This window comes from Protobothrops mucrosquamatus, unplaced genomic scaffold, assembly GCF_001527695.2.
Source record: "Protobothrops mucrosquamatus isolate PMUCROS unplaced genomic scaffold, P.Mucros_1.0 scaffold378, whole genome shotgun sequence".
NCBI classification, from domain to species: domain Eukaryota; kingdom Metazoa; phylum Chordata; class Lepidosauria; order Squamata; family Viperidae; genus Protobothrops; species Protobothrops mucrosquamatus.
In genome coordinates this window covers 317,597-332,325 of record NW_015386710.1, presented here as the reverse complement: position 1 = coordinate 332,325, position 14,729 = coordinate 317,597, and the positions used below count along the sequence as shown (strand labels likewise).

The 14,729-nt window shown below is 35.3% G+C and overlaps 1 protein-coding gene across 1 annotated transcript in view; it reads right to left on the bottom strand.

Annotated features, from left to right (window-relative positions):
- Window positions 1-3,314: 3,314 nt before the first annotated feature.
- GFRA1 (GDNF family receptor alpha 1) overlaps window positions 3,315-14,729 on the bottom strand; it is a 235,896-nt gene continuing 224,481 nt past the window's right edge. The window contains exons 8-9 of the mRNA XM_015815824.2: window positions 4,104-4,157; window positions 3,315-3,507 (exon numbers count right to left, since the gene is read on the bottom strand). Of these exons, the coding sequence (XP_015671310.1) occupies window positions 3,373-3,507; window positions 4,104-4,157 (189 nt within the window). The 3' untranslated portion in view covers window positions 3,315-3,372. The remainder of the gene's footprint in view (window positions 3,508-4,103; window positions 4,158-14,729) is intronic.

Below are 14,729 nucleotides of genomic sequence, written 5' to 3'. Positions count from 1 at the left end.
AGGGAAAAAAATATTTGGACTGCCTAGCACTTAGTATGCAGTTGGAGTAAGCAGAAATGGGCAAAGAAACAACAGAAACACAACTTACTTCAAAGTAGTGATTGTGTTGACAAAGTCAATGCTCTAAAGTGACATTGTCAATGCCATACTTATTATTTTTTTTATAAAAAGCTCTGCATTTATCCAGAGATAATAGCTTAAAACCTAATCTTTTTCTCTGCTTTCTTGTTTTACTAGCAATTTAAGATGCAATCCTACTTCCACGTACATGAGAATAAGCTCCATTTATTTAATGATATGTCTGAGTAGATGTATAGAAAATATATAGAAAACTGCTAAACCTTAGTACTGAAGAAAATAGAAATAATATATCCTTATTGGGTTTGACATAATAGACATTGTTTCTGAAAAATAATAATAATAATAATAATAATAATAATAATAATAATAATAATAATTTATTAATTTCATATGCTGCCTAATACCCACCAACTCCTATGTTTGATTTTAATATGCAGGGATTTATTAGTGAAACAACTACTTAGGAATTTTTTGATGCTTTTAAAATCGAGGGTCAATTAAAACATAAGAACTCAATAGCCTTCAATTTGAATTACATAGAAGAAAGTTGAGACTGGCTGTATTCAGGATGATGATTATCATAGTTGAACTTTTACATCAGTCAATATCTTTCTACATATGAGCTGCAATTATATTCCAGGTGGTTTCCTTCCTTCCTTCCTTCCTTCCTTCCTTCCTTCCTTCCTTCCTTCCTTCCTTCCTTCCTTCCTTCCTTCCTTCCTTCNGAATAAATCCTTTTATTTTTGACAGACCAATCATGGACAAGACCAAAGCTCAAAATAATTGGATCAAAAGTGATATTTCAAGTAGAACTCTTTAAAGTAAACAATAGTGATTCAGATCTTGGATCCCATTTCTCACCAATTTAATTTTTTTTAAAAATTGTATACTTGGTTGTAACTGCACAGAATTGTACAATTCAAATTACATCATTTAGATGCAAACCACTGATAAACCTGATTGTATTTTTGCATCTAAGGCATCAGATTTTACTGCCATACATTGTGCAAGATAATGGAAGTATGTCTATTCTATCCTTGCCTTTCAAATTGTAAGAAACTAACATCATATAACATCTCAATTGTGTTAAACAAGAGAGCTCTAGGCTTAAATGAAATTTCCTTCCTTTTAGAAAGATTCTTGTGTGTCATTTCAATCTTGTTGTTATCTCATAATTATTGTAGACCCTTTTCATCAACTTCACGGCCATGGAATTTTTTTAAAACTACATTGCATTGTAAAAAGTGGCTACTACCATCACTACCCATGCCGTTGTATTAAATATAGTTTAGATGATTTAACATAATATGGAATGCCTTCAACAAATATCAGCTAGAACCACAACAAGAAGCCCCATTTTCCAATACATACATGAGCATGGCATACACAAAATTATATATTGCCATGGTCACATACATTTTTATTGGAAAATAGTACATATTAAATAGTACCTATTAAAAAAACTATACCAAGTCAGAAATTACTTTACCACATGAAATAATACTTGGTGTGGAGAATTTGTGTTTGTGTGTGCATGAATATAGTGCCCACAAGGAAAGTTGAAAACATCTGGATGATCATTATTGGGACTTTAGATAACTTTGATCAATTCTTAAAATTGGTTTAGCAACAAGTGTATCGGATTCAACTTATAGTATTGTTCTGGTTACAGTGCAATGTAATTTTAATTTCATTCTTTGTGCACGTACTCCTGTTCAGAGGATTAAATGCTTACCAAAGCTGACATATTTGCATGTTCAAAAATAAGTGGCTAGGAAACTTCACATACAGGAAACTATTATGATCTGTTGAATGCTATGTGTTCACATCTTTATTGGATGCATCTCTGAAAATATGGAAACATGTTACAGCCTTCTACCTGTGCTTAAGGTTTTCTGTATTGGGTCAAGAAATTAAAAGCAAACAATTATACTGTATCTTTATCTAAGAGTAAACATTAGTAAATAATGCCATTTTTTTTAAATAATCAAAATTCAATATCTTTTACTCAATCACCAGTTAAATGACTAAACTTTATAATTACAGAAAGAAGGTCAACAATGCTAAAGTTGAAATTCTTTAACAAAAGCAAGTTTCTATTTTTTTTAAATATATCCTCAGAAAGATAAACAAATTTTGGATTACTGCAATATTCACAACAGTTGCTTCTTCTTAATGTAGTTTTTAATACCTTTTATTAAGGCTAAATTAGCATAACCACAAAAATAAAAATAGCATTAGAAAGTTTCATATTATTTTATATTTCTGCAGAAGTTTTGAAGAAAATATGTGTATTATACTGCTATGATTTACAATGGCTTCTCAGTTTAGACTGCAAAACTACATACATATACAAACATAGAAGAGAATGCTAAAACAGCAAAATACTGGTAGCCAAACATGAATAAGTTAAATATAAAAAAACCTTTCAGGAAGACGTTCATAGCATGTCAAAAGCCTGATCCACAATCACCTCAAAATATGTTTAACTTACTGTTTTTCAATTTAAAAGCCCAAATCTGACAAGAGGCAGTTTATGTAGGGTTTTGTTGCCTGCTCTACAGCCTCTTATGTACAAAGGGAGCAATAAAAAAAAAACTTTGTAATGTGGTCCAGTATCTAGGCTTTCAATACATACATTTCAAACATTTCTAAATAGGGTCCCAATCTATCAGGAATAAACATACCATTAAATTATTAACCATTCTGGCAATGTTTCCAAATTATTGGAAACCACGATTTGTCCCCAGATTCTATCTGAGTAATGTTGAAATAACTGAAACCTACAATCACCATATGATGGTGTACAGTAGATCTCATTCATTTTAATGGGTTTTGCAAAGGAAAAATTCCTGGGTGACAACTACAAAAAAAAAACACCAAAACTTTAGGAGTCTGGTTTATTTCTTCTTGGTCCAAGTGAAAACAAGAGGAAAAAACGAGAGAAAAGAATAAAACTTGAATGGCCTACATGCAAATTATTTGTCTCTTTTCAAACACTGCCTGTTCAAAATACTACTCTGTTTGGAATGTTGAGTATCGCATCTAGTATATGCAAAGCTTCTAAGTACCTTTCCTTGAAAATTGAAAATAACAATAACAATATAATATGATGATAATGACAACACCGTGGATCCAGACCTATATTTTTTAGCAGAGCGTTTCAACTTAATTCCTAGAACTGATAGAGGATAGACAGATCAATTTCTTTTTTTTCTTTTCCTTTCCTTTCCTTTCTTTTTATGGGTCCTTTTGTTAAAGCAGATACAAGGTTTCTTCTGAACGTGGGCATCAACAGAATGAGAATGCAATCACCAACAGCAAAAGAAGCGTGCTTGACCTGACACTCACATGGAGAGAAGATGAATGATCAGAAGACATGTGACTAGTGGAGCCTCCTGCCACACTTTCCTTCCCAATTGCATTCTGCAAGACAGAAAAACTTCCTTCAATTGCCACTTTGTATTAGAACCTCCTAGCATATTTTACTGTTCTCGTCATTCATACTACATTCTCAGGTCAGTATTCTGTTAGCCATAAATTCTGATCTGCTATGTTTAAAGGTCTTACAAAGAGCCATGTGATTACATGTTCTTCCCGATTACGAGCTAATTACACTGCACAGATCAAGGGCAATTACCATGTGACCTACAAAATCATAGTCTGCTTAAGAATTAAAATATAATTACCATGGTTGAAGGTGAAGAGCTATTCTGGCAGGAATACATCCACCCCTCCTCAATATATATCTCCATGTAAAAGTAATTGAAATTATTTCCAATGACTTGAACAGATGTACCTCAAAAATTAGACCATAAATACAGCTGAAATCACTATGACAGTAGGACCTCACCCTACCAAACCAAAGAATGAGGAATGGAATTTACATCCCCAAACTTGGACTAGGAAATTTCTGCTCAAAATAATGAATTGGTTTGAAATTTTTATAACGAATATTCTGATACTATTCAGCGTTATAATTGTGTCAGAAACAATTGCTGCAATAAAGTGCAAGAACTTACCCCGGTCACACAGGGTTCCGTTATTATAGATTCATTGAAACTCTGCTTCGGTCCCTGTAGAAAAATGAAAACATTACTACAGGTCTCTGTTTTGCTTCCAATATTGGTGGAATACATCAATGAGCTGCATTAAAAATTAAGTAACCATTTTCAAACCAAAACCATTCCCATACGTTAAGTAAACATTTCCAATCCATTTATCAGGAATAGCTACAGTACATACATACAGTATAAAATTATTATAAAGATTATCTTCTCGTTGTATCTGCCTGTACAATTACATGTCTGTCCCTTAATAAATTAAATTATTGGTTAATCTTGCCACTGTTGCATTTGGAAAAAAGGATGCAATTTTCTTTCATACAATTACTAGCACTTAACAAAAATACATAGCAATACATTCTGTTTAAAATTAAAATTTGAGATTTTGGCCACAAATCACAAAGCAAAAAATAACAAAAATATGACAAAATGTGAAAGCTAATGTTACATATATATAGTCCTTGACTTATGACTGGTTGTTTAATGATCATTCAAAATTATGATGGTCTCAGAGAGGATGTTTTACAACCCATAAAGCAGTTCCGGCTGTCATAAAATGTTGCCCTCCTCCAATCACATGTCTACATTATGGATGTTTGGCAACTGGCTTGAATTTACAACATGTTGCCAAGTGCCCTGTGATCACCATTTGTAGTCTTCTCTGCCAGCTTCCCCAAAAAGTCAATTGGGAAGCTGAAAGGAAGTTTCCAAGTGGAGTGGACAGAGGGGAATTGAAATCCTTCTGCGAATTGAAATCTGTTTTTTTGCTCTCAAAGGAAAAAAAAAGCCTGGTGTCTCAATGATCACTTTACTCAATGACCAAGTTTCTGGTCCCACAATTGTAGTCATATGGTCAAGGTCTATCTATATATTATTCAACAACCGTCAAAATAGCATTGGTAAATATAGGCGTCTAATGATAAATTTTATATATGAAGAATGGTTCCCTTGAAAGAATAAATCGTAATAGCTTTTTAGCTCTTTTTATTCCAATCATATAATTTGCTTGGGCTAAAGCAACACCACTATATCACTGTGCTTTCTGAAACATCGCTCTATGAGATCACCATCTGGCCTTCTGCCATTTACATTGGTAAATAAGCTCTTCTTACTTGCTTGTTTTTTAAAAAAATATTTTTAAGACAAAAAAAGGGAAATATCATAATAGCTAGGAGATTCCACAGTATTTTCTTTTCCTAGACAGCTAAGCTTATTTTATTTCCCCTACAGTGCATCACATATTGCAGAATTTCTTTTCCATGATTATTTTTATTGTTTGGGGCCTTGGGATAGGCTGTTTTTTCATTTACAGAATTTCTTGCCTGATTCTTTGTCCTGGTAGTAGTAGATTTCATAGGTAACCTTATGAACTAATCTGATCCTAAAATTTACTGAAGGACTTTGGGTATTTCCAATTCTTGATCCAAGATAATAATTAGAATCCTTACTCCCAGTGTTCCTACGTCAGATGGTAGGTTATTAATGATCTGGCTTTTTCAGAACCCTTATTGGGAAGACCGCATAATACTATTTAGTTGATAGAAGTCTGTGTGGTGGCACAATGTTTAGAATGCAGAATTGCAGGCTGTTTCTGCTGGCTGCTAAGAGTTCGATTCTCACTGGCTGAAGGTTGACTACTGCTATTTTGCTACATAAAATAAATATTGTAATAAATATATTAGTATTTCTAGCATATTAGGTTTTTAATATTAAGTATATTTCTAGCTTATTTGCTTATACCAATGTTAGAGAGCCAGGTGGTGACATGTTTTGTTTTTCAATGCTGTGCTGTAGCATTCTTTTTTACATCTCTTTGGATTTTTTTTATTTTGGATATTTTAGTCTTTATTGTTTAAACCTTGGCTGAATTTAATTATATTCCATCAAATGATTTGGTTAGAGCTTTGCAATATTAATTGAATGGCAATAAATCAACCAACCAGATGGATCAAGTGTCCTTTTATTAACAGAATTAAGTGACTGCTATGGTATTTAATTTCAGATATGAAAAAAGACTTAAGGATATTGGCATATAAAACAATGGAAGTTCTTAAGGAAAGGGTTGGGATAAAAGCCCCTACATACGAAAATGGTTACTTTTCAATCTACAATGACAATGATCTCAGCAAAACCAGTAAAGTATTTTTTTTCTATAAATAATATCACTTAGACAAAGAACACAAAGACACATCCTAATCTCTTTACTTCCTGAACATTTTCCGATAGGGGAAAAAGTTAGCTTCTAAACTAAGATGTTACATGCCAAGCTTCAATTGGACATTTTACTGCTGACTTACAAAACTACAAAAAGCACTTATAATGGAAAAGCTGGCAATGACTGTTATACTAAAAGGTATCAGCCTATCCCTAAATCACAAGTAATAGGGAAAAGTATAAAAGAGAATATACAATAACCAGAAATTCTATACTAGAGGTAAAATCTTTTAATTTTTTTTGCTCCAATTATAGGAGATCCTGGAAAAAGAACCTGAAATATTTCTGCTTCAAAGAAAAATAAGCATTCACATCTATGGCCTTGCATATTAAGGAAATTCACTCAAGTGCTGATTAAAAGACATACATACATATATTCACAGCAGATATTGAACATAATTTCACAGATAATTACATATTATATACATACATACATAGATACATACATACAAGAGCCAGTGTAGATAGTGATTACAACACAAACTAGGAACAGTGAGACTCAGGTTTAGTCCTTTCTTAGATGCAGAAGTTGGCTAGGTGAGTTTGAGTCAGGCAACTCTTTCTCAACCTACATTGCAAACCCCAAATGCATCTATCTACCAATCTACTCTAGACTAGTCTGGTAGAACAGGGCTTTTCAACCAGTGGTACGGGTACCACCTGTGGTACATTGGCACCTGGCCACATCCGCAACCATCCTAGAAATGTGGTACATTGGCACCTGGCACCGCAACCATCCTAGAGAAGTGGTAGCGGGGGAGGGGAATGAGCTGAACTGGTGGCAGCACTGCACAAGCCTGAGCGAGAGATGGCTGGAGCTGCAGGGCTGTCAGGGCTCAGCAGAAGTGCCAGGATCAGTGCCACTTTCCAGCTGATCAGCGCTTCTTCGGGGCTGTCAGGGCTCAGCGGAAGCGCCAGGATCAACGCCAGGCTCCAGCTGGAGCTCGGCGCTGATCCTGGCGCTTCTGCTGAGCCCAGAAGAAGTGCCGATCTGCTGGAATGTTGCACCATCTCCAGGGTCTTGTGATTTACATTCAGATGCTTGGCAACTGATTCATATTTATGATGGTCACAGTGTCCCAGGGTCATGTGAAGTGACCAAAACCTGCTGCAACCACCCAGCAGACGGGGGGAATAAAAACCAAACACCCCCACCCCACCCTCACTGCCAATCCTCAACAGAAATGCTCACAACAATGAAAACCTTGGACAGGAGGAAGAGCGCCGCCGGGTGGGAAGGCAGGTGTCTTGCTCGGCTGTGGCTTGGGGGGCACTTTTTTCAGTGCCATTGTAACTTCGAACAGTCACTAAGTGAACTGTTGTAAGTCGAGGACTACCTGTACTTTATCAATTTTTTCTCTTTTTTTTGGTCATCAAGTTTTTGACACCTTACTAGGCGACTGGTGGTACTCGGATATTGCCATATCCTAAAAGTGGTACAATGGGTGAAAAGGTTGAAAAGCCCTGTGGTAGAATACTGTTAGTCCTTAACTAACAACCACAATTGAGTCTTAAATTTGTGTGTTTTGCTCCATTTTCTTGCCACAGTTGGTAAGTGAATCACTGTAGTTGTTAAGTTAGTAACATGGTTACTTCCCCATTGACTGCTTGCCAGAAGGTCACAAAAGGGCTTCACATAACCCTGGGATACTGCCACCATCATAAATATGAGTCAGTTGCCAAGCCTCTGAATTTTGATCACATGACCATGGGAATGCTGCAATGGTCTTAAGTGTGGAAAAACAGTCATACGTTTTTTGAACTCTGAACCGTCACTAAATGGACTGTTGTAAGTTGAGGACTACCTGAACAGTCCATGGCCTTTAATGAGGAGGCTTTCATCCTACAGTGACTTGATTAGGACTAACAATAATTATATATATGCAAGCACAAAGAGAGTGAGGACAGGGGAAGAGAGACTGAAATTGTAATTACTCAGATGAAAGTAAGATTATTTTTCACATTTATATGCTGATATTTAATTTTGATATTTATATATGTACTCAAAATAGAAGTATTTGGGACAGGTTTTTTTTAAAGATTTACTACTAAGATAGGCTATCCCACAGGGCCTTGGAATTTGTTCTGAATGGAGAGCCATTATAATTTTTGGTAATGTATTTCTGCTGGGATTATTCTGCTGGTACATCATATATTCATGTTGAAAAAAAGTCTGAGTTCTGGGGTTGGAATGTATGTAGAAGTTCATAAAATTATTAGAATACAAGTAACAGGCATATTATTTATTAAACAAAGAAGAACCAACATAAAATGTGAGAATAGGTGAGGACGGTCAGTTAAATATTCTTTCTTATAATTGCTCCACACATTTCTGGCAGCTCACATAATGTCACCCCCACCAGTCGGACCACACCAGGAAACCAGCTCCACAGGAATCCCAAAGCCACTTTTACTGAGATTGGCTATAACTACAGAATCTTGCAGATCTGATTGTGCTTACCTCGTCCTTTTCTAATACTCCTGTGAATTAGGGAGATATTTAAGCCCCTTCCACATATTTTTGTGTCTGTTGTGAACTTAAGATTGGATACAGAACTATTTTCTTCACATAGCAATAGGCTTGCCCGGAATGTTTTAGTTGTAGGTGAAATTATTATTTTATGTACTGTAAGAAGTACACTTAGGAGCATTTTATAACAATGATGTTTTCTGAAGCTCTGGATGTTTTCTACCCAGTCTGCCAGGAAAAAAAACACCATCTATTAGATGATTCCTGTTCTTCCAGACTTTCATGCATTTCTATGTCCTCAGTGGTTCTAACTAAGTGATCGGTCACCTCTTGCTGGTTACCTACAGCTTAGTTTGACAAAGGGCCATCACGTGTTATGCAGTGACAAAGAGGAGATGGGTGGCCATACAAGTAAATACAACAATAAAATAACATAAAATGAGTTATGGCCTTCTAATTGTTTGAACTGCTTCTTTCATCTTTCAGAAGTGGATTATGAATTAGTGACAATAATGAGATAACAGTTTCTGAGCAGCCATCACTCAAAAAATGAGATTTTTTTTAAAGCTTCAGTTTTTAAAGGTTTCAAATTGTATAATTAAGGTGGTAAAGATCAGGATCACTAGAATATACCCCCTCCCCCCAAAAAAATCCTGAAAGAACAATGAAAAAAGCAATCAAGTGTTGTTAAAATTGGTAATTTCCAAAGAGCCACTACAACGTGCCTGAAAGCAGTCTTTCTGGTTTCTGCATCAAGGGGAAAAGAGAAAATCCCAAAATCTTAGCAGAAGATATGCTGATAAGGAATTTGGGACAGTCCATAAATCTAAGGATGACTACATTGCTAAAATTTGCCAATGAATGTATAGATAATTAGTGATTTCTATTTATTTGAGTTGTAAAATTTTTAGCACAGACATTACTCTCCAAATTTTTAGCACAGACATTACTAAATGGCTGAAACTAGTAAAAGGTAACAGCTTCCCACTGATTGATCAGGATTCATTTCCTAATGTGAAATCTAGTTACAAATCCTCTGAAAGCTATTTTTCCCCATCTTTTAATTAAAAGTTTTTACATTAAAAAACAAATTGCTTCCTGGATTGAAAATGGTAATGCCTTACATATAGCCACTATGGTGAATGTATAATTAGTTAAGTATTATGAAATAAAATCAAACAATCAAAGCTTAATTCCCTTAAAACTCTTCAATGTTGTTAAACAATGGAAACAAAGCAATAACTTTGTTAATGCAATTCAGAAAGTGCATTTATTAGGTTCTATCCTCACAGTGCTGAATTATTTTAGAAGCAAAAGATGCAGTAAGGTCAGGAATACATAGGAATGAAAAAAACCCAATAAATACAACATTATAAATAAATATGCAAACTTGTTGGTAAACTAGCAATTTCAAGAGGGCAAGAAATATGCATGTTTTAACACAAAAGTCTGATACAGAGACCTTCTGTTAAAATGAAACTGATCCTCTAGTCTAGAAGAACTGTAGAAGCAAGAAGAGTTCAGGGAATTGAAAGCATTGCTGTAACATACTCTTCTGAATATATTTTCTTGATATAACTTACACTGTGCTGTCCCATCATCTTCTGTATAGTACCACAACCTACTACTTGATAAGATAGAAAAATGTGGGTTAGACAGCATCACTACCAGATGGATTCATAGCTGGCTGACCGGCCGTACTCAGCATGTGGTCCTCAATGGAACTGCATCTACATGGAGGGAAGTGTGTAGTGGGGTGCCCCAGGGCTCTGTTCTATGCCCAGTGCTCTTCAACATCTTCATCAACGATTTGGACGAGGGGATAGATGGGGAACTTATCAAATTTGCAGACGACACCAAGCTGGCAGGAATAGCCAATACTCCAGAAGACAGGCTTAAGATACAGGAGGATCTGGACAGACTTGAACACTGGGCGCTATCTAACAAAATAAAATTCAGTGGTGAAAAAAGTAAGGTTCTACATTTAGGCAAGAAAAACCAAATGTACAGGTATAGTGTAGGTGGTACCTTGCTCAATAGTAGTAACTGTGAGAGGGATCTCTGAGTCCTAATGGACAATCACTTAAATATGAGCCAGCAGAGTGCTGCAGCTGCCAAAAAAAGCCAACACAGTGCTAGGCTGCATTAACATAGGGATAGAATCAAGATCACATGAAGTATTAATACCACTTTACAATGCCTTGGTAAGGCCACACTTGGAATACTGCATCCAGTTTTGGTCACCACAATGTAAAAAAGATGTTGAGATTCTAGAAAGAGTACAGAGAAGAGCTGGAGGCTAAAACATATAAGGAACGGTTGGTGGAATTGGGTATGTCTAATTTAATGAAGAGAAGGACGAGGGGGGACATGATAGCAGTGTTCCAATATCTCAGGGGCTGCCATAAAGAAGAGGGAATCAAGCTATTCTCCAAAGCACATGAAGGCAGGACAAGAAGCAACGGATGGAAAATAACCAAAGAGAGAAGCAGCCTAGAACTAAGGAGAAACTTCCTGACAGTTAGAACAATTAATCAGTGGAACAACCTGCCTCCAGAAGCGGTGAATGCTCCAACACTGGAACTTTTTAAGAAGAAACTGGACAGCCATTTGTCTGAAATGGTATAGGGTTTCCTGCCTGAGCAGGGGGTTTGACTAGATGACCTCCAAGGTACCTTCCAACTTTATTATTATTATTATTATTATTATTATTATTATTATTATTATTATTATTATTATTATTATTACTACTACTACTACTACTACTACTACTACTACTACTACTTTATAATGCCTTGGCAAGACCACACTTGGAATATTGCAACCAGTTTGTTAAAGTGCCTAATCACCAGTCTTGTTTCAAACTTAACAGAATAACAGAGTTGGAAAGAACTTTAGAGGTCTTCTAATCCAAGCCCCTGCTCAAGCAGGAGACTCTACACTATTCCAGACAAGTGGTCGGTCCAATCTTTTAAAAGCTTCTAGTGAAAAACATCCACAATCTCTGAAGACAAACTTTTCCACTAGTTAATTATTCTCAGTATTATGAAATTTCTCCTTAGTTCTAGGTTGCTTCTATCCTTGATTAGTTTCCATCCATTGTTTCTTGTTTTGCCTTCTGGTGCTTTGGAAAATAGGCTGACCTCCTCTTCTTTGTGGCAACCCTTCAAATATTGGAAAGCTAAGATTATGTTACTCTTAGTCCTTCTTTTCACTAGACTAGACATAGCCAATTCCTGCAATTGTTCTTCATATGTTTTAGCCTCCTGGCCCCTAATCATTTTTGTTGCTCTTTTCTGTTCTCTTTCTGGACTCTCAATATCTTTTTTATAATGTCGTGACCAAAACTGGATGCATATTCCAAATGTGGTCTTTCTAAAGCATTATAAAGTAATACTAGATCACTTTACGTGATCTTGATTCTATCCCTCTGTTAATTCAACCTAGGATTGCATTGGCTCTTTTGTCTGCTGCCACACACTTCTGGTTCATATTTAAGTGACTGTCCACTAGGATTCCAAGATCCTTCTCACAGTTACTGCTATTGAGCCAGATTTCACCTAATCTGTACCTGTACATTTGGTTTTCCTTGCCTAATTGTAAAACCTTACTTTTCTTTACATTGAATTTCATTTTGTTATATAGGGTCCAATGTTGAAGTCTGTCAAGATCCATCTGGAACTTGAGTCTATCTTTTGGGGTGTTGGTTATTCCTGCTAGCTTATATCATCTGTAAACTGATGAGTTCCACTTCTATTCCCTCATCTAAATCATTTATGAAAAAGAGTACTGGGCCTAAAACAGAATTTTGGGATACCCCATTGCTTAGTTCCCTTCATGTAGATGTCGTTTCATTAAGGACTACACATTGAGTATGGTTTGTCAGCCAGTTAGAAACCCATCTGGTGATGATGCTGTCTATTCCACATTTTTCTAGCTTACCAAGAAGTAGGTTGCTGTCTATTTTGTCAAATGCCTTACTGAAATCCAAACATACTATATCCACAGCATTTTGCTGCTCCACTAATTTGTAAATACTTGTTCATATCAGAAAAAAATGTAGACTGTATATAGGAGATAATTTCTGCTTTGGGTGCACTGTATTAGAGCCTTTATTAATTCTTCAATGGTTTGGAAAAAAATCATTAAAAAACCGCCTGAAAAATGATTTTGTTATACATGCAGATTTTGTACATCATTCAGAGTTGCTTTCTGTGAGATAGGAGATTACATAAATTTGACTACAAAACAAAATAATGGGTTGAATAATGGATCAAAATCTCTCTCCAGATTTTCTAGACTTCGATGTTAGCAATATTCAAAAGGCTTTGAAATTGTGCTTACTTGAATTAAAAAGTCCCCAATTTGAGTAAAATAAACCTGATTATTTTGAGTGTCTTGTATTTAAAACTGGCATTTGAATTATTCTGGAGACATTTTGAGTTGAGAACATTTCTAAATTACTGAAACAGCCTACTTTAACTATGGAATAGCTGTTCCACACCAAATTCTCAAATTTTGCACTATATAAAATTAAAAGTATTTCAAATTCGAATGTTGTTCATACAACTTATAATTTGAACATCATTTCCCCTCAAACCTGGGGTAAAATTCTCCCATGATAATTGAACAAGAATAACAACTATAACAAGATCATGTTTTGTTTTGGTGGTTTTAATGCCATGAGTTTTTAATAGCAGCTTTATATGGAAATTCAGTAAGTCATGATATTGTGCCTGCCAGTATTAAAGGCACAGTTACAGTAAGAGACTGAAAGATTAGCAACCAGACTATATAAAAATGTTAAAAACCCAAAATACACATATATTTTTTTCCTTCAGTCACCCTTTGTATCTTGACATATTCATAGCCAATGATGCTATATAATTCTATGGGTTTTTTTTTGTTTTGATTAAAAAGATTTACTAAATACCCAACCTGTTTTCTTAGCAGCAGAACCCAAACAATAAACAGAAAAATGCATCGGAGTGCAAAAATGTAATCAGTTTAACTCTTCTGCTTTTACTAAGACCAGCTGCATCCATCGGACTTGTCAGCAGTATATTCTTATTTGTCCAGCAACATGTTACAATGTACATTGCATTCAACTGGAAAAACAAGTCAACTGTATTATCAGATGCAACGACCAATAAAAGAGAATTTGATTCAGAATAAAACAATCCTGAATTCAGAGCCACAAGGGCTAAGCAGAATGCTTTTTAAGCTATGAAAACCACTCACCTCAGTTTTTCAGTACTGAAAAGATCTGATCCCTCTTGGATATTGAAAGAGTTCATTTGCAAGTCCATAACTGGAGCATGAAAATTGCATGTGGTCAATTTACCTAAGAGCGTATCTACCTGCAAACTTACTTGGAACTAATTCCTTTTGAAATCTACTATTTATGACTTGTTTTGAAGTATGTATTAAAGAAGCCGGGTTGTAAGAATGCTGCGTAAATCCCAAGAGTCATGTTTATTCAAAAGCATCTCACTTATTTCAATGCGACTGACTTCAAAATAAGTATGCTTACAATTGTAGCCTTTCTTGGAAATTAAAAAAAAAAACCAACAACACACTGATTAATTTACAAGTCAAAGTAACTTGAGATCTTGCTGGCCTTCATAGTAGCATGTTTACATTAGTTTTGGTTTATACATAAAAGTAATGCAGAATCTCTTTAAAGTAATCACCAAGCAGCAACTCAAAGACTGTTGTACTACTTTAAACTAACAGCTGTTTTCTTATTTTCTTTCTTTTGTCCACTGTTCTGCTTGCTATGGCAACAGGGGATCAACGCCTACAATGTAAAGTTAGTTACAATTCAACTGGGAAATCTTTTTTTTTTAGTTTATTTTTTACCTTACCTAAATAGCTATCATTGAACTGATTTATACTTT